At 36.8% G+C, this 21,968-nt stretch overlaps 4 protein-coding genes across 4 annotated transcripts; 3 read left to right on the forward strand and 1 right to left on the reverse strand.

Annotated features, from left to right (window-relative positions):
• Positions 1-1,312: 1,312 nt before the first annotated feature.
• On the forward strand, positions 1,313-4,187 carry nmur1a (neuromedin U receptor 1a). Its single transcript, XM_056759476.1, has 2 exons — positions 1,313-2,210; positions 3,796-4,187. The coding sequence occupies exons 1-2, from the start codon at positions 1,313-1,315 to the stop codon at positions 4,185-4,187; spliced, it is 1,290 nt and encodes a 429-aa protein (XP_056615454.1).
• A 7,369-nt stretch (positions 4,188-11,556) lies between these two features.
• dynlt2b (dynein light chain Tctex-type 2B) lies at positions 11,557-13,223 on the reverse strand. Its single transcript, XM_056759386.1, has 5 exons — positions 13,081-13,223; positions 12,741-12,874; positions 12,578-12,647; positions 12,168-12,231; positions 11,557-12,075 (listed from the first exon to the last, which is right to left on the reverse strand). The coding sequence occupies exons 1-5, from the start codon at positions 13,128-13,130 to the stop codon at positions 12,028-12,030; spliced, it is 366 nt and encodes a 121-aa protein (XP_056615364.1). The 5' UTR covers positions 13,131-13,223; the 3' UTR covers positions 11,557-12,027.
• An 881-nt stretch (positions 13,224-14,104) lies between these two features.
• Positions 14,105-18,335, forward strand: LOC130430435 (uncharacterized). The gene is made up of 5 exons (XM_056759551.1): positions 14,105-14,203; positions 14,813-15,163; positions 15,257-15,415; positions 16,963-16,997; positions 17,099-18,335. Exons 1-5 carry the CDS (start codon positions 14,140-14,142, stop codon positions 17,318-17,320), a joined length of 831 nt encoding a protein of 276 aa, XP_056615529.1. The 5' UTR covers positions 14,105-14,139; the 3' UTR covers positions 17,321-18,335.
• Positions 18,336-20,069: 1,734 nt separating this feature from the next.
• Positions 20,070-21,744, forward strand: LOC130430374 (receptor-transporting protein 2-like). The gene is made up of 2 exons (XM_056759463.1): positions 20,070-20,282; positions 20,787-21,744. Exons 1-2 carry the CDS (start codon positions 20,137-20,139, stop codon positions 21,127-21,129), a joined length of 489 nt encoding a protein of 162 aa, XP_056615441.1. The 5' UTR covers positions 20,070-20,136; the 3' UTR covers positions 21,130-21,744.
• Positions 21,745-21,968: the final 224 nt, after the last annotated feature.

The raw sequence follows: 21,968 nt of genomic DNA on the forward strand, positions 1-21,968 counted from the left end.
AAATTAACCTAAAAAAAACAAAAACAAGAAAAAAATATTTTAGACAACATTTTAAAGGTTTTTTTAGACTGTTGGTATTGTAAAAGATCAAAATAAATTCTGTCATCATTACCCTATAAAGTCATGTACTTTTTCAACCAGTATGATAATTTCTTTAGAATGTATGATTTTATTATCAGAATATCAAATTTATAATGAAACCACATTTTAAATGAATAACATTTCTTTTTGCAAGCAAGAATAACAACGCAGAATATAAAAAATGAGTTTTAAATTAAAAAAATGTGTTCATAAATAATACGTTTTTGTGCATTAGAGCTATTGTGGATCACCTCTCAAACAGATCTCAACACTCATTGACTACCATAGTAGGAACAAATGCTTTATTTCTTCATTTTGAAGAATGCAGTAGAGCAAACAGTTCTGGGGCACTTTGGATTACCATTATTCTTTTCCTATTATGGTAGTCAATGGGTGTTGAGATCTGTTTGGTTATAAGAATTATTCCAAATATCTTTCTCCGAATATCTTTCTCTGTGTTCACACATTTGGAACAACTCAAAGGTGAGTAAATGACCACATTTACTGTTTATGCAGGACTTACTTATTTTTTGCATAATTTTTTTTGTGAATATTAATTATTTAAACATACAACTCTAAATGCAAGGTCTTTAAGATCCTAATTTTAGTCTAAACGTTTGACTAGTCATGTTTTTCAACTAGGACTGCCTTTTATTGTACATTTAACGTATTTACAACAGAAATGGCCTTCCTGAAAGAAGTGACTTATAATATGGAAATATGGAATCCTAACAATTCTCCAGAAGAATTGGCCTTGAAGAGTGAGCTGGATGGAGTTATTGGATGAAGATATAGACGTTTCCTTTCTCTCCACGTCTCTCCAAATTGAATTGATTGTTTCATTAAGTACACCATGAAATGTAGCCTCACTCAAATAAAAGTCTCATTTCTCTACCTGCAGTTCATTTATTGTGTATCATCATTGGAAGACACGTAGGCCTCATGGAAATTATTAAGGCTCATCAATTTTGTGATAATGTCCATTTCTTGTGCGTCATTTCTTGTGATGACTTTCCTTTTTGTATCGTGTGTACGTCACCTGTCTCATTTTAGTAGTATAAGAATAAATGTTTTTTATTAAAAAATCTTGAGTAATTTCTTACTGTAGCTCCACTTTGTCAACATAAAACATCTTGACAGTTCAAAAGCCTTTTATTTTTATAGGCTTTTAAAATTCAATAGAGATCCAATTTTTAATCTCACGCTCTCTCATTTTATCACTAGGTATACAATGATTTCCACCTCAAACTGTTCCTCTACGGATTCCTTAATGTCTAGTTGTGTGCAAGATGTGCTTTGTAACATCAGTGTTGTGCTAAACCTTAGCCAGGAGGAGATGGATGAGTATTGTCTCGACCAAGATGAGTACCTGGAGAAACATCTAGGACCTCGACGTTCTCCTGTGTTTCTGCCCGTTTGCATCACCTACCTGATCATCTTCCTAGTAGGGGCGGTGGGCAATGTTCTTACGTGCACTGTCATTGCTCGTAACAAGGTCATGAGGACGCCCACCAACTTCTACTTGTTTAGTTTAGCTGTGTCTGACCTCCTCGTGCTTCTTCTGGGAATGCCGTTGGAGCTCTACGAAATGTGGAGTAACTATCCGTTCCTCTTGGGCAAGGGCGGCTGCTACTTCAAAACCTTCCTGTTTGAGACTGTGTGCTTCGCATCCATCCTTAACGTAACAGCGTTGAGCGTGGAGCGCTACATCGCTGTAGTTCACCCGTTCAGAGCCAAATACGTTGTGACGTGCACTCACGCCAAGCGAGTGATCTTGAGCGTGTGGAGCGCGTCCATGTTGTGTGCCGTTCCAAACACCAGCATCCACGGCATCTTTACTCTTCCTCTTCCCAAAGGCAGAGCAACAGGTCACATGGCCAATTCTGCCACCTGCATGCTGGTCAAGCCACGTTGGATGTACAACCTGATCATCCAAATTACAACGCTTCTTTTTTTCCTGCTGCCCATGCTGACCATTAGCGTGCTGTATCTGCTCATCGGCATCCAGCTGAAACGAGAGAAGTTGTTGCAGGTCTTGGACGCAAAAGCCAGCCTGGGGCAAGACAGCTACTCGAATGTGCGCAGTCAGCAGCAGAAAACACGACGCCAGCAGGTCACTAAAATGCTGTGTAAGTAGGTCAATTATTACAGTTTAACGCATTTATATCTGTGCCACAGCTGTTTGTGACGTAATCGGTTGATGACACATGTATAGAAAGCGCAGAGGTTTGGGTGCCGGTGTATGGAGTTAATTTGGGGCCTAGAGTGTTTAGAATCTGAAATATTTAGAAATGTAAACAAAAGGTTTTGATCATTATGAAAATGTGGGGGATGGACTTTTCACAGTTGCAACATCTGATTTCAAATTTACACCCGCCAATCAAAATATGGCTAGATTTTCGTGTATTTTTTAAAACAATTAAAAAAAACTATATTCCAATTCATACAGATCTGAGAAACGGCTACAAACTTTTTAATTCAATATTAGAATGACTAACGTGTTTGTTAGCACTTGTTGCTGTTTGGCAGATCAGCATAAATTAGCCTTAAGACTTGATTCAAATTACAAAGATCCCAAGAAAAATGTGATATTCAAGAAAGCATATTTACATGTCTATTCCAACACAATCTCACAGCAAAATAAACTATTTTAAGATGTGGTAATTTTGGCTAATTCAAACAATTCGAACAATCTTATTCAGACACTTAACAGACACAATTCCAGTTGCTCCCTCTCTCTTATAATTTGGGATCATGCCGTATCGAATGAGATGTGTTCAGGGCCGTCTGCGACAAGTTGTTACCTTCTTATGACATCTTGACTGTGTACCTTTTATAAAATCAATGCAGGACGTAATTCATCCCATCTTTTTACATACTGTGTATAATACATACAGGGTGTCCTCAAAGTGGGATAATAATAAAAATTTATTTCTCAAAGACTACCTAGGATGCTCAACATTAGTGCCATGGTGCAGCATTGCGTTTGTTAAAAAGATTCACACGTGCAAAACAACAGAAATCAGCTCTTGAAATGTAAGACACTGTTAAAATGTAAGCCTGACTGCCAGAGGGGAAATCAGTGGGTCAGTCTTTCCCTGTTAATGAGTACAAACAGCTCAATATTGTCAAGCATTGTTAAAGGTCACGTTTGGTTGCTGACCTGAAGTGGAATGCAGCAGGTGATAAACATACAGCTGAAGACACGGAAATGTCTTTTATCAGGCTTATCTTGACACTGATGTGCTACCGTGTAATCTTTAAAAAATAAATATTCAATGTGAATGTATTTCTATAGTGCTTTTTGCAAATTTATATTATTTTAATAATAGACAGTAATTTATTATTATTATTTTCTAAAACATTCATAAACCACATTTTACTATAAAGGTATGTTCTATATTAAATATATATTCAACATTTATAATTAATAAATATATTTTTCGAAATTTATTTATATGTTGAATTATGTTACATATATATATTAAAACTATATTATAGTTGATCATGTTCAGTGTGGTCACCCTTTTTCTAGAATTTGAAGAAATGTTTCCTTTTCATGTTTTCTTAAGGTCTTACCATGACATGCTTTTAAACAATATTGAAGTATTTCACATATGATCTCTTAGAAGCTGCTTTACCTTTCATAAAAAAATATGAACATTTCGACCTGTCAAATTTCACATGTGACCCATTTATTTTGCTTTTTCTCAGTTGTACTAGTGGTCATGTTTGCCATCTGCTGGGCTCCGTTTCACACCGATCGCCTGATGTGGAGCTTCATGGACCAGCGATCCAGCGACCACATGGAAATATTTCAGGTGTACGAGTACGTTCACGTCATTTCCGGGGTGTTCTTCTACCTGAGCTCGGCCGTCAATCCCATCCTTTACAACCTGATGTCGACCCGCTTCAGGGAGATGTTTAAAGAGGTGATGTGTCGTCGTAAATGGCATCCAGCCCCGAGGAAATGCTCTCTGAGCATGACCAGGGTCACTATGCGCAGCACCGTCAGTGAGATCCCACCCTGTAATGGCACAGTCGCTACAGACGGAGAAGACTATAATGTATATGAAAGCCAGGAAAATAAGACCACCTCATCCTAAAAAAACAAAAGGAACTTTGATTGTATTGTATTAAGTGCTCATTGGGTTCTCAGATAATCTTCTGTATGCTAAGAGCTGCAATTTGTAACCTTTCTCTCTCTATCGTCATCTATGTTTAAAACAATTGCTGGTTCCTTTGTGTACTTATCTTTGTCTGTGAAGTCAGCTAACATCAAACTGACCTTTCCAGAGAAATTTACCAAATTTATTAATCATGATTATAAGCTCAACGCTGTGAATAGTCTGGTGCAGGAATGACATATTAGTAGGCAAACCCGGAAGTTAGCGGCACAATGGTTTCCTTGACTGAAACGCATTTTCCTAATCGACTTTTGAAAGAACACAAAAAAATGTGCTCAGTAATTAACAAAGGTTATGCTACTCACACGTTTTGTCTATCAAGATAATCTTTACAAATGAACAAAGTATTTGCTTTTTTTGAAGCCTAAATAACAATCACGAGAGGTGAAAAGCTAACGCAAGGCTTTAAACAGACACTATGGTCGCTCGATATCAACATCACCACCATCGAGCCACTTTATTAAAAACGTTTATTTTGGCAACAACTATTGTCCGATACCGATAACGATATTGGTCAAATGTAGAGTACTTTCACAATACTAGCAAGTTTTTTCTGCATTAAATAAAATTATTTTGATTTGAACATGAAATGGATCAATTTAAAGTTTTAGGAGAGGCGCAAGGTAAAAAATAAAAATACAATTAGATAACATGACAATCTTCATAGGCGACTTTTGCTATCCAATATTTATTTAATTAACAACATTAACTCATGATTGACTTAACATTGAACATTTCTTTAATACACTTAAATAAAGTCTGTGCTGTTGCTATTTAATTATTTTGCTCAGAGACAAACATTGGATTATTCAGACTTGCAACTCATTGCCTCTATACAGTTAATCAATAAACTAATGAGGTCAAATTAATCCAACATTGGTGCATCCCTACCAGTAAGTAATCACTCTTTAAATTGATCTCCATCCATGCTTTCAGAGATTTGTGCCCATGTTACATTATTTGTGAGATTTTTATGTGTGGTGACATCTAATGGCCCCGCCAAAGGATGTAGTCGCTTTCAGCAACCTGTTAGCAAACACCGTTTGAAGACACAGTTAAAGCTTTAAATACTAAAAGTAAGTTAAGTAAGTAAATGTGTTTTATGTCAGAATTAAACATGAAAATATTTAGAAACTTTGAGGCGATGGAACAAATGGAGCTAAAATGGTAACTTGCTTCTGGTTTTTGCATACAAAAAAGTCCCTGCGGTACCATACTGTGACAGCTTCCAATACAATTTTTTTAATTCCTCAATTACAAAAAAATGTAACCCCTCAAAAAAAACTTGAACTATGATGTGTCATTTTTGCTGTTGTTTTTCGTCACGCCTAGAGCACGCTATGTGTCCGTTGTGTTACTTGTACTATGAATTCTTATGAAGAATACGGTTGGTCTCCTAATAAACTGTAAATACTGTGGAAAAAATTGGTAGTGTTTGTTTGAGAAGCCAAACAATTCCCAGCTGGTTACTATTGCAAAATAAACAGAATTGTGTAAATGATCTAGTATAAGACTGAAGGGGGTTATTTTGCGACTGGCTGTCTGAACATTATCCTGCTTTTTGACATTTACTTACTATACCTCATGAGAAAATGATTAGAAATGAAATATTGATTTGAAATATTTTAATAGCTCATTTTGACAACCACATTCTGCAAGGAAAACCTTTAAAAGATTAAACAAGACAATCTGGTTCAATCATTTATAAATATAATCTCAGAAATGTTATTATTTAGGCATAATTTCATTTAATTTATATGTAATATTAAAGTGCACTAGACAACATGAATCACAGTACCTGGATGACTTTGGTATTTTTTAAGCCGTCAGTGAAATGAACTTGAAATGTTGCAACTTGCCAATCAGAATCAAGTATTTCAGAGCGCCGTGTAATATTTTGTGATAACAACCGGCTGAATGTACATCGTCCTGCTTAATACACAAATAATTGCCACAAAAGTGAATAATGAGACTGAAAATAAAGTTTCCTAGTGGCTTTAAACAACATAAGACATTCAATTAAGATGAACAAACAGGGCAGTGTTGGCCTGCTCACCGGGAGACTGCATTCATTCATTTATTTATTTATAAATTAGATATTATTTATTAGAATGATCTTACTCGTTGTATAAACACCATGCACTGTGCTGTGTCCTAACTTATCTGTTTTTCCTATTTGCCCCTGTAAAGCTGCTTTGAAACAATACACATTGTGAAAAGCGCTATATAAATAAACTTGAATTGAATTGAATTGAATTGAACATACCATTTGGTTTAATCCTTTGTAATTATAATCGTATTTATGTTATTGATTAGCCATATTTGTATTTAAAGAGTAAGTATTTTAATGTCCTTAAAAGTTGTAAAGCCGAAAGTGAACGAATAACAGGTTATTCATTGGGACAAAAGGACGAGTTGTCTTTCGTTCTAATATCAGTTCTAGGTAGGATGTGCATTACTTCATGTAATGCCCGCCTACGTCCCATTTGCGACACATTTATCTCTTCGAGATCTTCTACTGCGGGAACCTTACGATGCAGAACAGCAGACTTCTCCCTTTCCTGGGCGCCTCGACAAAGAGCTACAGACCTTTACTAAAAGAGCAAATTTCTCCTTGTGTGTGACAGATGGTACCTGTGTCACATATTTGTGTATTAAACATGCTGAGGCTGGTTTCATTGATCCGGCATGTTCTGTCTTCGAGAACATGGCGATCAAGGTGTTGCTGTCACGGCTGGCGTCGTTCTTTGTGAATGCCGCCGCCACCCTATCTGCTTCCAAGGCAAGTTCGACTGCGGCTTCGGCGAGCAGCGAGGGTGATTTGGGGGTTCCTATGGATGTCAGTCCGCCAGCTTCGGCTTAGCAGCCCACCCATACCCCAACACGCTCACCTGGTGCGTCCCCCGATGGGCGGCGGTAGAGCGTCTCATAGCGGGAAGACTCAAAAGAGGCATGAAGACGAAATCTCTGTCATCTGTCTCTGTCATCTGTCGGACAGCTACCTTCTGGCATCAGACGCAGTGGATCATCTCAAGATGAGACCGAAGGTGAGAAGTAGGCCATGCTCACCCGGACGACTGTGAGCATCGGGTTGCAGTGCGGAACGCCGCCCTCCTCGAAACGCTCATTCATTGATTCATTGTTTCTGGAGTCAGAGCGTGGTCAAAAGCGGTCAAAAGCCCACCCTGGTGCCAATTTTCTTGGTGGTGCATGAGGAGCTCACTAAGTCCAGAACTGCACCCTTCTCGGTGCGTTCTAGGCTAGAGAGCTCTGTAGCTGTGATTTCCCTGGATGGCGAGGTGATCCGAGGCTATGTAGACATCCCCGAAGTGGAGCATGCTGTCGCGTTGCACCTGTGCCCTCCACGGCATGGCGATCCTCCAGGTGTCTAAAGCCCTGAAGGACCTGGATGATGGGAAGCCCAACTAGCATGAGCAAACTACGCACTGCCACTGACCTCGCGCTCCGGACGACAAAGGCCACGGCACGTACCTTGGGTCATTCAATGTCCACTATGGTGGCCCAAGTGAGGCATCTGTGGCTCAACGTTGCGCAGATGGGTGACACCCAGAAGGCCCGCCGAGGATGTGGTCTCCGTAACACAATCACCAAATGGGAGGGCAGTGTTTCCCCAGTGCTACGGCTCTGGACAGCGCCTAACTATTAGAGGCGAACGCCTCTGTCCGTGATGACTTTCAGTACAGGCTTCTCAGTATGTCCACTACTGTTCCATTGGAAGAATATGTCTCGCTGTAGCGCTCACTTGTGACTCGCTAAGCTAGTCAGTGTTGCTCTGCTTGAGGTTGTGAAATGGCTCAGCGATGTGGCGTGTAAAGATAGGTCCCCAGTCTGTCTCTCAACACAACGTCGAGAGACCGACTGAAAGGGAATGTCTCGTCTGTAATCTCCTTCCCCTGATGGATGCGCCTATAAGCGCATCGTCGGTCCCCTGCAGCAACCGGGAGATACTTCTTAGGTTCCTCAGCCCAAAGGGAATATAAACCCGTATGTACGGGGCGGAGGCGTAACCAAGACGTTTTCACATTAGATTTGTTTTTCTTTTAGCAAATACTCAACAACATAATTTAGACTTTACATTTATACACTGAAAAATGCCGCAAACTCTATTTGAAGTATCCAATTTATCTTAACAATATAGTTTGAGCTTATTGCAAAATATCAAGACGTATGCACATATACAGTATTTAAAAGGGGAAATGCTGACGTTATCAATGGTTATATATAATATCTAATGGCAATAGGCTCTCAGTGTATGGTTCTTTATCCTCTCCATGGTAACAGCGACTTCTCTGGTTTGTGGATTTCAACAGAACACGACTGTTGTATCATTATTACCTAATGTTATTCGAACCTCTTGTTTGGCTATTTAAAAGCTTCTTATTTTGTTTTATACAGCTATATATTTCCTAAAAATCACATCCGTTGGTAATAGAAGCTAATTTACCATATGACGTACTGCCACTGTGGAAGGTCTACATTATGTCATAATAACCATGGCTGGGTTTCCCGAACCTTCGTATCACTACGTCGTTCATAAGAAGATATCGCTAGGTATAACTTCAGAGTTACGTAGAGTTAAGGAAATCCAGCCCTTGATATTAGAATGAAATGAATGCAGTTATTGTTGCAAAATTAAAAGCATTATAAATTGAAACATGATGTTTTTTGACCATCCTGACAAAGAACATTATGTCAATAATACAGAAAGTCGTCTTTGAGAAAAAATTATTTCCGATTATAAACACAAAATTATTTTATCCTTCAGATTTTTAATGAGGAGAAACAATGTGATACTCCTACCTAAATAATAACTGTGCATTACTCCCTATTATCTTACTTAGACAAGTACATTATGCCCGGATACACTGATTAAAGCTTTTGAGGCAATTTACGATAATAAATATATTGTTTTCAATTCTAGATACAGTGGATGACAACATTTATGGCCACTGTGGTTGGAAAAATCAGTTACCACGGTTACCCATTACCGAATAACTCTTTTCTCCTGTAGGAGCTCTATATCTCGTTATTTTCGACACATTAAGAGTCTGACCTTTTTATTAATGATTCCAAGGTTTGACTGTGGCTTCATGTGAAACATTTCTCTGCTTAGTGTTTATTTTTTGTTAGGCAGAGTTTGATCTGCAGAGACATGGGGTTGTTATTATCACACCCATGGGCTTTCACTGCTAAAATCACTGTCATTGTGGCCATCACATTGACTGCTTTTCAGCAGCACAAACATTGTTAAAACAAAGACATGTGGTCGGTCAAAGAGAAAACCTAGAGGGGAAAATATGACAAGTCCTTTCTATACGTTTATACTTACATTTTATATTTTCCCCTATTTTGCATAAGAAATATGAGCCCATGACTATATTTTAAGATCACCAGAGATCTTTTCAGGCACTGATACATTTGGGAGTTAATGGTAGTAGTGGATACTCATATTGTACATGAGCAAAATATTGAAATGCAATTTCACATAAGGTCAGTTTTGGGATGTGCGGCAGCTAAGATGAAAACACTTTTAGACAGTGATGACATTTAGGCCAAAGTAATCTATGCAGGGTTGAAGGTCTTTTTTGTATATTCCCCAGCAAAAAAAAGAATCATGCTAGTGGTGTTGAAAAGTTAATGCTTAGTCAAAGCATTGTGTGACAATAATCAATGGTGCACCGCACCGAGTCCATGTATCTTAACTAGATGCGGACGCTGAATCCTGTTGTTTAATGTTAAATGTCAATCTGGCTGTTATTTGTGTCTGGTTGAATGAGGTGCACATTAACATACTACAAGAGGGATGGTCGACGATCTGTACGTCTGCACTGTATGAGGATATAAACACAAATTTCTTCTCCAGAGTTGCTCTTGGAGTTTATTTTACAAGTAAACTACTGTTTGAGTGAGTGAAGCTATCGTCAAACGCACAATAACTTGAGCGTCTTCCAGAAGAGACTTTAAACTAAAAGCCTCGTTACCCTGAACACTCAGACGAAAACCATACTGTAGTATTTGCTAAAGGACATTGTAGTACCCTTGTTGTAAATTGATCTGTTGTAAACACTGTAGTATACTATATTAAGGTTAAAAAACACTGTAGTGTTTTTTTTTAATGATGACAACAGAAGTTTTATACTTATGCAAGTTTTATACTTGGCCTGTGCTACAAAACTTTAAACCTCTGTAGCAACAGTGCTATGTGCAAAAAAAGTTCAGATACAGCCTTAACACTAATAATAATTACTGCTTGCCTTTGTTATATAAAATGGAGAATATTTACACATTTCAGTGGCAGCAGCATACAGTGGGTAAAACGCTTAGAAGCAAACATGACCAATCAGGATCCAAAACAATTATATTGACACTTCAAATTAAATATCATTTTTTATCTTACCGGAAGTGTAAAAGTGTAATGTATTTCAGACAAGTGAATGAAAAAAATGTTTTTGCGAAGGACAACCACATGATAGTGATTAATGTCAAGCCCTGACTTAAATTAATTATTAGAATAAATACTGGTTGTTTATTTTAACTTTTCCCCGCAAGCTTTTTTTAATATAGTTCCCTCATCCAGCACAAGCGTTTTTTATGATTTTTACTTTAACTTTAATCATTTCAACTTTGATGCCCTCATCATATTTTCTTCTATGAATATATAAACTTATATTTGACATCCAGTATGTCAAAGGAGAGAATAGAGAACAAACAAACAAAAAAACACACCTTGAACAAGATAAGGCTACTAAAGCGTGTAAATTGTGTTTTTGTCAAGACTTTGTCCAAATCAGATTATGCTTGTTTTTGGATATCTTTCAAAAGATGACATAATGGCCCCCTTACTGCGTAACAGTGAAAACATGGCCTGCAGAAAAAAACTAATCAAGTCATATAATAAATGATGGAATTAAACCTTCAGTTGCAGGAATTCTTGTGTGTAAATGATGGAAAATGTCAATAACGGTAGGAAAGGAGTTTTTAAAAATGGCTACAAAAATATAATTTACTTTGCTCATGTATTTATAAGTCACAGTCGAAAGGTAGGTTTAACTATTCAACTTCAAGGCTATAATAGTGTATAACTTATGACAGGAAATCAATGTAATGTCAAGCAAGATCTACAGATATGCATGTGTGTTTTCACATACTATCTTAGAAAAAACTCTGTGACATGGGTAAAGAGCACTATTAGATAAATGCCCCTGTGTCCAATGTACATTCATGTGCATATTTAAAATGAGCACCAAACAAACCACTAAACAGTTGCTTATGAAGCTTAAAACTTTATTATATTTTCTTAAAATCTTTTTGTAAACAGGAAAAGACTTGCAACAATGTGAAACCATCACACGCCCCCAGTATAAATGAGAATGTAAAAAACATAATATCGAAAGTTAATCCACCCTGCTGTTCACACTTAAGGCACTTTAGTTATTTTTCACACATCCACAAAATGTCAGGTTTTATGTGAATCCACATATAGTTAGTGAGTATATGTATCTATAGAAACATGAAGGCGCTCTTAAGAAACCAACCTCTACTGTAGAAACCATCCAAAAGTACAATAAAAGTGTATCCTGTACAAATGCCAAACACAAAATGATAATACAAATATTTATATTTAAAAAAAATGACAAACGTCTAGACATAGACGTAAACATGAACATAACTGAAATAATAGTAAGTTACATGAAAATAAATAAAATAATATATTTGGAGATCTGAGTCTTCTGTTCCATCAGTAATAGTAGACACCAAAAGCAGCTGCTACACAGAACAAGCTGTCCTAAAAAGACATAACTCAAAAAAATGAGAGGGCAGTGAACAATAATCACATCTCAGAAACATCTTCCTGGAGTAAAGTCAGGTCACACTTACATTCATATACATCTCTTGAGCGTAGCTGTCCGTGTCTGCATCCCAAAAACAGCGTGCAGCCATCCTATGAACAAAGCGCATTCATGGAAAAATCTTTATTTGTTGGCTCAACAGCTATAAACACCCTATGGTTAGATTTTGAAACTATATTACTGGACACAATTAACTGTTTAATAATGTCAGTCACTTCAGGATGAGATTAAATGGAGATAAAATGTTAGTCTCCCGAGTACCACATATTTTTCTGGAGAAAAGAGTCAGCATCTGCATTTGTCATATCTGAGATATATCAAAGAGTCATATCTGCATTTGAGTTCATTAAATCTATGAAAGAGCAACATGTATAGAATAATCTTTTCAGATCTATAAGCACTTAACATGTGAACATGTCCTGTAAGCGTTGCACTTACTTGACTCCCTCTCCTCGCTGCTCTCCAATAACCACCTGCACGATGAGCTTGTATCTTTCAAAACCAACATCTGTTCATTTACAAAACAACACATGCAGTTATAATGTATCTGCTTATAATGTATCGCCCTGTATATGTTTTCAAATGTGTGTATGTCTTTTACCTTTCAGTTTGTTTTTAATAGAGTCTGCTAAAGATCTGGACAGTGTGGGGATCTCCTCTGGGTTATACAGAATTCCAGAAAGCTCTTCTCTGAGGATTTCCCTCATATACTCTTTTGCCACCCCTGCCTTAAACCTGTGAATGGAATAATGTAACTTAATAAGCCTGGAGTAAATATTATTGGGTAAATGCAGTTTAATAGAGTAATAAAACACAAATGTCGTGCAAAGTAAGCTGTCGCTAGATAAACACGTCATTATGTAACGTTACAGTTTAGCTGGATGCTGTAGCTAACTAAAGTTATCATTCAAGCATTTGAAAGAAAAGCGAGTTTGTCTTACTTGTGTTTATAATTCGGTCTAATAAGATACGAGCTCGCGCTAGTCTCCATGAATGAAATAAACGTAAAGCGTTCCGCATTCAGACGTTATACGCGTGGTAAGATTTCTGCGCTGTCGTTGTCATGATAACGACCTGCTCGGTAACATCCGGGAAATGGCCTGGCAGCACGCGCAGAATGTGGGTTGTGCTCATGCGTTGCGCATGTTTGATCAAATTATGACATCAGAGTACCGCGAGAGAGAGACTGAGAAGCGTGCAGAGCTATCTGCTCTCGCGGTGTTTGATGTCATATATCGATAAATCTGCGCATGTGATCTCTAAGCGCTTGTTTGTGTTTAAAATACTTTTGTAAGTGTTCATACAGTAAAAAAGGAAAAAGGGCATTAAAAAATAATAACTTTAAACAGGGAGGAGATAAACAATAAGTGTGTGAAGTCTATATAATCAACATTCGCTGAATTTGTTGAATTAGTAATTAAATTAAAGAAATTGTTGAATTGTGAATAAAATTAAGGAAATTGTTGAATTAGTAATTCAAATTTTATCAAGATATTCACAGATTAAAATGAAAAACTTTCTACACCCACAACTTAGTTGCTGACATGCGACCCATTAAAAGTGTGTGCGTGCGCTTATATACATGCCATCTTGTAGCTTTGTTATAAGCTTATGAACCTTTTGAACTATTTTGAACTCTGTTTTGTGGTCTTTAATGCAAAAAAGTGAATGTCTGCTAGAGAAAGACCCAAACACTTCCTCTGTGGGTTTGTGAAACCTGGGGTCGTCTGCAGGTGGTCTAGGGGCGAGACTGTGATTTGCCGATTGAATAGGATCCTGAAATCTAAAATCTCTACAATTTCTCAACATAAGCGGAAGGGAAAAAAGAAGGGAAAAAAACCTGCCATACTACTGTAAGAGAATCTGATGAGAGGCTTCCTGTCTGTACCTCCCCCTTAAAGCCAAAGGTTTTCTCATAAACAACAGTGCAAAGCATAAATCAGCAGAAACGAGAAGGAGTTTGCGTCTTGTGTGGTTCCAATTGCTGTCAGGTCTACAGCATGAAGTGTGACCTCAAAAAAACTCTCATGCAACTTTTATTCATGGTTTATTCGATTCTTAAAGGTAAGCGACTGTCACAATTATATCTTGGTTTTGCCTTTTGCTCAGTTATCATTTATTGATACTTTCATTGAAACTTGTCAAATCTATTTCTCTTTTTAAAACAATGCGGTGGTTTTTTTTTTCTTTTTAATTGGCAGCGTAAAATAGTGACATACAGTGGGCCAAAAGATGTTTTGGGCCATTTTGGACAATTCATGTCACGGCATTGTCCAACTGAATGATAAAAACAATTGGCATCTGCAAGCAAACTGTATGCCAAAGCTTCAATTAACAAAACTTTTCCATTTTGTGATAATTTTAAAGCACCAGGTGTCAGAAAATTGTAGTGGATGTATGAAAACTTAGTAAATGAACATCATTTGATTGAAAGGCTTCAAAGGATTCTAGAAAAAGGCAAAATAATTTCCTTTGACTCACGGAAAATGTGACTTAACACACAAAACAACTGCTTAGAGTTTCATACCCGTTTCAAGAGTTTCAAAATGTCCGCCTGCTGTTTTGGTGATAAAGAGATAACACATAGATTTAAATGACAAGAAAAATGCAATGCTGCATGATTCAATGTCCTTTGATGGAGTGCTATGTTGAAGTGACTTTGGTTCTCTTTAGTTTCAGCTGAATCTACGTATGATAATAGTATACCAGTCCATGGTATAACAGGAGAAAATTTGACCGTTAACTTCAAGTTTAAAGCTTCTGGTATCAATAGTCTTTCTAGAATGCCTCTTCTTCACAAAAATAACAAAAAGATTGGGAGTTGCAAGCAAACTAGCAAACATTGCCATGAAAGATTTGTACTCAGCGATGTGGATGATAGCAGTACTGCAACATTATACATCATAAATATCACATTGGAAGATGAAGGAACATATCATATTTCACTCCTTTTGGATGGGGCCCAACCTATGGTTCTTAGTAATAAAATCACATTTGCAGTGAAACCACGGAATATAACAAACGGTAGGTTTTCACTTGACCTATACTGTTGTATTGAGCAAACATTAAATGTGTTTTAGACAAGTTTACAAGTGTTACAAGTTATTTTTTCTTCAGAAAATAGGACATCTTTGAATACAGAAGACGATATCCTTAAACCGGAGACATCCAAAGCACAAACCTTCTTCATTTACATCAGTGCATCAGTCATTTTATTTATATGTTTTTGTATAGCCTTGGTGTCTTGGCTCTTTTGGATCAACTCAAGAAAACAAGGTATGTGTGCTAGTATTCATGCAAGAATGTATCTTGTTTAAAAACACACATAACATTTCAAAAGTTTAGTGTCATTTGTATGTGTTTTTTATGATCCTAAAAGTCAATAGAGTCCAAACAAATTCTGAATAAAACCACAAAAAAAGTTTTTGAAATCCAAGACTAGAAACTGGACCCCAAAGGAAGCCAATAAAAGCCCAGCATGTGAATTTAATGCAAAGCATCTCAGATTGAGACCTGTAAAATGTCATTTTCGTTTTACAAATTCTAGACAAACAGTCACTATACGGAAGCTGATACAATGTCAATTCTAAAAAAAAATAGATTTATTTTGTCAGAATACAATTACCTGAGTTTGTTATTGTATGTATGTAAAGTTAAGAGAGCACTCCAGTTTTGCCTTTATTCAGCATTTTTGCTTGTATTTTGTCAATTCCAATCCAGTGTGTTGAATTTTCAACAGAAAACAGATCTCAGTAATAACATAAAATCACCCAACAGTAATGTAAAACACTGAGAGACGAATCCAAGTTAATAAAAATCATGATTATTCCATTAAATATTCATTTTTGAACTGAAACAATACACGCAAAACATTAGAATTGTGTTAAACATAAATATGAACTTTTTTAGCATTCATAATCTACAAATATAGATTTTTTTTTTATTTCGACCAGATTGTATATTGGAATTTGTGGGATATTACTAGGTCTCGGTATAAAGAATAATCAATTTACTTAAACACATACCTATAAATTGTAAATTCAGATAAAACCGAAAATATTATTTATTTAGATATTATATGATCACTATTTTTTCCACGGCTGTAAGATCACAATATAAAATATTGTAGAACTAGAACAGCAATGACCCTAAACTTTTAAAATAACAGTGCAATAAAAATGAATCCAGATGTTCTTTATGTTTCTGATCGTGATCATGCACACAAAAAGAAACATGTGCTTTTTTTAATTGGAAAAACTGGTGACATATAAGCACGGTGCTTTCTTTAACATATATGCATACATAAGAAATGTTTACTCAGGCAGTTGCACATAAGATCTAGAATGACTATTAGGTGGTGGACATACAATGGAATCATTTACCAAAAATGAAGGTTCATCAATTATCATTTGCTAAACCTCATTTCGCTAACACGATCATTTTGAATCACAATCGGTTGACGGAATGGCTCAGCTCCTGGTCTACATGCAGCAAAAGCAGACTTCGATCAGTAATTGTTAATCTACAAATGCCCCAAAATCATATATTTGTAACATTTAACTTAATTGTGCTAAATTGTTCTTCAGAAGCAATATCGGTCTGTTTCTCACAATAAGCCACCCAATGCTTCATTACATTACATTATAGCCCATGGGCTAAAATGCAGAGGATAAGTCAGTTTGGATGGTTGTTATGGTGTGTTTTATTACAGTTTTTAAGGCATTCATATTTTGTTGAGCTTTAACTTAGTGAGTTACTTAAAGTGGATTAATTCATGTTTATGGAGTTGCTTATCAAACTGTTTCTGTTTTGCCCATCCACAGACAACCCTCAAACCCAAAGCAATGGCACAACACAAGTACGTTTCCAACCACTTTATTTCAACTCAATAATTTTTTACTAAGGTTATATTTCACTTTCAATTCAAATGCTAACTGTATAGCCATGAACTGATTGCAGGGAGATTGTAGGAGACCGGATGCTGTGACTGTCAGCTGTGTGGAGTACGGAGAGTTAGACTTTCAAAACCGACCTACAAGAGATGACAAAGTAAAACCTGTTGAGGTGACATCAAATACCCAAGATGGCGTGGAATATGCTGCTATCATTTTCCCTCAGAAAAAAACGACACCAGGTGGGCGGATGAGAGATAAAAAGCGAGTACATCCCGTCACGAGATAATCAAAGCCATGAGCACACTTTGTCCACCAAACCTTTTCTCTTGCATGATTGCTGTACACGCAAAATGTGGGACATTATATACATGCTTCATACATGCTCCTTACACTCTAAAAAGTGCTCGATCATTTTAACCCATGGATGAGTAAAAGGTATAAACCAATGATGAGTTGGGCGGTTTAGAGCCACAGTTGTGTCAGATGTGGGAACCAGAAATTGGGTTTTTCAATATTTTGACCAACCACGAGTTGAAAGTGTTAATGAAATGTGATGTCAATCATGATAATACTGTAAACATGCCACAAACTGTAACACTGAGTCATAGCGAGTTGCCAACCACAGAAGCCCCCATGCATGAAGAAGGAACTTTCTACTTGAATATTGCTGTTTAATGTGGTCGCTTAATTGTATTGGGCCTTTGCTCAAATCTTTTGGGTGGGCCCTATAGAGAAAAATATAGAAGCAGAAACCCACCAATCCTATCAATGGTTTCAGCGGCAACAACATTAATGTTATGTGGCCAAACTTAACTTTCGGTGGACATCTGCAAAGTATCATTAACTGTCGAGTAGTTTTAATTGAATTGAATTAATAAATAAATAATTAATATACAGTTAAATAATACTATAAATTAAAATGTATATAAATTAAATATGAAAAAAAATGTCTTAATAGCCAGACTGAAAACCAAACACAGATCCGAAGTTAACTTTGGGGCAGGCACGTACATCCGACAAAGTATTCTACATCAGAACAGCCTAGCAACCACCCAAGCAACCTCATTGCAACATGCTATAAACCTCTCAGAACACCTTGTACAAGTTAGCAACGTCTCTGCATTCTGGTCATGAGTTTTGCATTGACAAGCACCAAAAATCTAGTTATGACTCTGTTACTGCTGCTAAAATGCTTCTGTGTATTTTAACACTATTTGAGTATTCAGTTGTTCATAAAATATTACCATGAAAACGTTTTAATAATGTACTCTGTACATGTGGAAGTTTGACATGGTACTGTACTTGAATATTGTCTGTATATGAATGTATAGTCACAAAGTTAATAAAAGATGTGTAAATAAGATGCGTAAAAAATGCAAACAGCACCAAAAGAAACATCTCGCTTTGGCAGTTTTCACACAATCCTCAATATCGCTGCATGCACGCCTGCGTTTGAGCAGGCGCCTATGTATACGGCCACCAAGATAACATCTCATGTGGTTGCATTTGATGGCAGTTGTGTGTAGGAGTGCTGATGTAGAAATGCTGCTTTCTTTCTAAATAGAGAGCTAGAGAAAACGAAGATTTGCTCCTCTCACTAAATTTCAGCTAGCATCAAAATCAAACATTTCCCACCGCAAAATATGCAAATTGCCTGAGAGATGTACAACTCCGACCAGTTTACGTTGAACGCTTCAAAGTTTCCAGCGCCCACATGAGCTTGATTATCTCATTCAATTGTGATATGGCCTATTTAATAAACCGTGGGGTGACAAAGGGAGCCACACGCGAGTTTCACTACTTTCAGTTTATAGATAAATATTTTCCATTTAACCAGCAAGAAAACCACAGTAGTGCTGGTTAAGCATTTACTGTATTCTGGAGGCAGACCGGCGCTCTGTTTGTCGTTTCCCATCATTCGACTCATTGTCAACACATCCTACAATCAACATTGAAGGTAAATCACTATCAAACTATCCTTATTCACAGCTGAAGGCTTAAGAGGCTCGGCTGAGTGAATGTTTATACAATAAAGCATAGACATGGGAATTACATTTTAACTACACTAGATGTACATCATTTTATAACATTACATTTTTTAAGTGCTTCTGGTGGAAATAATCCCTGACGGATGAACAGAAACAGAATGTTTTCAAATCAAATTCAATTTATTTCATATTTTTATAACAAAGTACAATCAACACCGTGATTATTTTTCAACATCCTTGTTGGTTCTGGAACAAGATTCTATTCAACTGTCAGATTTTAGGATTAGATTTATATAATGGTTAACCTTTGGGTTGAGTTTATTAATGTTTATGTGGATTTTATGTTCTGACGTTTCTAATAGCTTCCTCTCAGATAAATCTAAATGAAGAGAGGTCAAGAAATTAGTGAATTCTGCATATAATACACCATGTTGGCCAGTAGGCGGCGATCAAAAGTAAGAATCACTATCGCTTTATTTTCTTCTTTAAACAGAATTTTGTGCTTTACGTTTGTGGCTGCGATAAAGAGCAAAGTGTCAGTTTAACCACAGCAGTGAAATATGTTTTGTGACACATTGTCATGTATCAAAACTGTCCATCGTCCATTTCAGCACTTCTATAAACCAGTATGCTAATTAATTTCCTCCAAAGCCTCCAAAGCGTAAGAACCAATCAGAAGTAGGAATCGATGACAGATCTGACATCATCTTTCTCTGTGAACGCTTGCTCTGTCATTACATGCATGCTCCACATCCACTAGTTTCAAGCACATAATTTTTTATTAAAAATATCAACACATTTATTCGCTAAATGATTAGCAGATGAATGATAAAAGATGAACGAACAGTCATGACGCAGATCTAAAGACTGATTTGCATGTATTACTTTTAATGTATTTATAACACAACACTGATCATTGCCTAAAGAGACTTTGGCTCACAATAGGTTTCACTTACTTTGACTAGCAAAGGCGCCCTGACTTTCATTTTGTCAGTTTCAGTTTCATTTCATATGATTTGAGAGAGCAGCTGTAGGCTATATATTAGGTGTGCAAAGACTAAGCAGTGCATCATTTCACCACTGTATGGAACATCTGTAACAAGACTTTAAGGATATGGCATCAATATTGTGGAACAGTGCAGTACAAGAGAGAGCTACTGAGCTTCACGGAGACAGTTGGGATGTTGTATTTGATGACTCTATTACTCAACACAACACAGCTTCTGGGTGGTACCATTACATCTCCGGATCTTTTGCAGGGTAAGAACACAAATAATTATACCGTGTAATAATTTAACCTTTTCATTTATGAATAATAATAATTATTTATTTAATTTCATATGTTATTTTTTTCATATGGGAATACATGGATTTTATATTGTGAAATAACATCACTGATTCTTGAGACATAGAACAAAATCAGAGAGATTTGTTCTTAGATATGTTTTCTAATTTTGTACTGTAAATGCATTTGGATCTGTTGGTTGCACTTCAAACGGATAACTTGATAACTTGAAAAAAAGATACTTTAGTGTCATATGGTAAAATGTTTATATTGTTTTACCACACACACAGACGGGATGGAAGCAATAAATTGCAAGACAACAGAAAAGAATAAAAAATGCAGTACATACTAAGAGAAAAATAAATACTAAATTTAAACGGTAAATAATAATAAAAAGTCAGGAGACAATATACAACGCTCACTGCATTTGTCAGCAAAACTAACTATACTAACCATTAAATCTCCACTACAATTTGTAGGTTCTCCTGTTCCCTTTGTAGAAGGACTTGGGCATCTAAAAGAGTGCAGGTGATCTTCCATTTCTATCTGAACTCAGCAAGCAACCAGGGAACCATTAAGGTGCGACGCTTCAAACAGAAATGCAAGAGGTGCACTGGAGCTCGGATGGAGGATCCAAACTTCTCGGTGGAAAACATTGACGTGCTGGTTGAGAGACTGGTTACAAAGATTCGTGTAAGATGCTACCTTGAATACCTGGGTGAATCAAACAGGCCCTCAAGGTTCAGTGGCAGAATGAATGGGCCTCATGAAACTATGCATTGCGAAGCCTGCCAGAATGGCGTCTGTAGTCAGGCCACATGATACCGAGTCCATTAAACTGTTAAAGTCCAGGTAAAGTGACATTAAAATACTGTGCGGTACGAACCTTTAAGTAGCACCCCACATAAGAATATTCTTCCTCTAATTTTTCTCAAGAAAGTTCTTATATTATCTCTTAAGATCAGTGTAGCAGATTCAAAGTAGGGAAGGAAGGAGACGGGAACAGGCAAACATTTAAACACTTAATCCTATATAATAAAAAGTAAAATGACAGCCGGCCGCCCCTCACGGTTTGAAGGCCGGCGAATAAAATATAAATACAAAGTAAAACATGTTCGGGCCCGGTCCTCTCTCTTTGACGGTCCGGTCGCTTGTTCTCTTATATGCTCCCGATATCCTACGTGATTTGAGACCGGTGCGCGCATAGCTGGCGCTCTTTAACAATAACTCACCGGTCTCGAACCACGGACTCGCCCCGCCTACTCCACAACAATCAGTTTTGTGAATCTGTTTAAAAACTGCACTTTTTCATGAGTTATTGCTTGTCCTCCTGCTGATGATGTACTGTATCTTATTTATTACAAAAAGAAATGTTAGTTAATATATACTGAATATGTTTTATTAAACAGTTTTTTAAAGGTCTTATGAACTGTGCTTGTTTATTGTTTTATCCTGTTATATGAGGTCTACTTATGACGTTCGCGTGATTTCTACATTCAAAAACATCAAAATCAATAAGTACACATTAGCACCATTTACAGTTTTCGCACGGCCTTAAGATCACAGACAACCTCTGCAATTAATACAAATGACTAGAGGTCCACATCCAGGTAATACTAATCTCGTGCAAATAGTGCTCAGGGCACATCAAGTGATCTCTA

This window comes from Triplophysa dalaica, chromosome 10 (assembly GCF_015846415.1).
Source record: "Triplophysa dalaica isolate WHDGS20190420 chromosome 10, ASM1584641v1, whole genome shotgun sequence".
In the NCBI taxonomy this organism is placed as follows: Eukaryota; Metazoa; Chordata; class Actinopteri; order Cypriniformes; family Nemacheilidae; genus Triplophysa; species Triplophysa dalaica.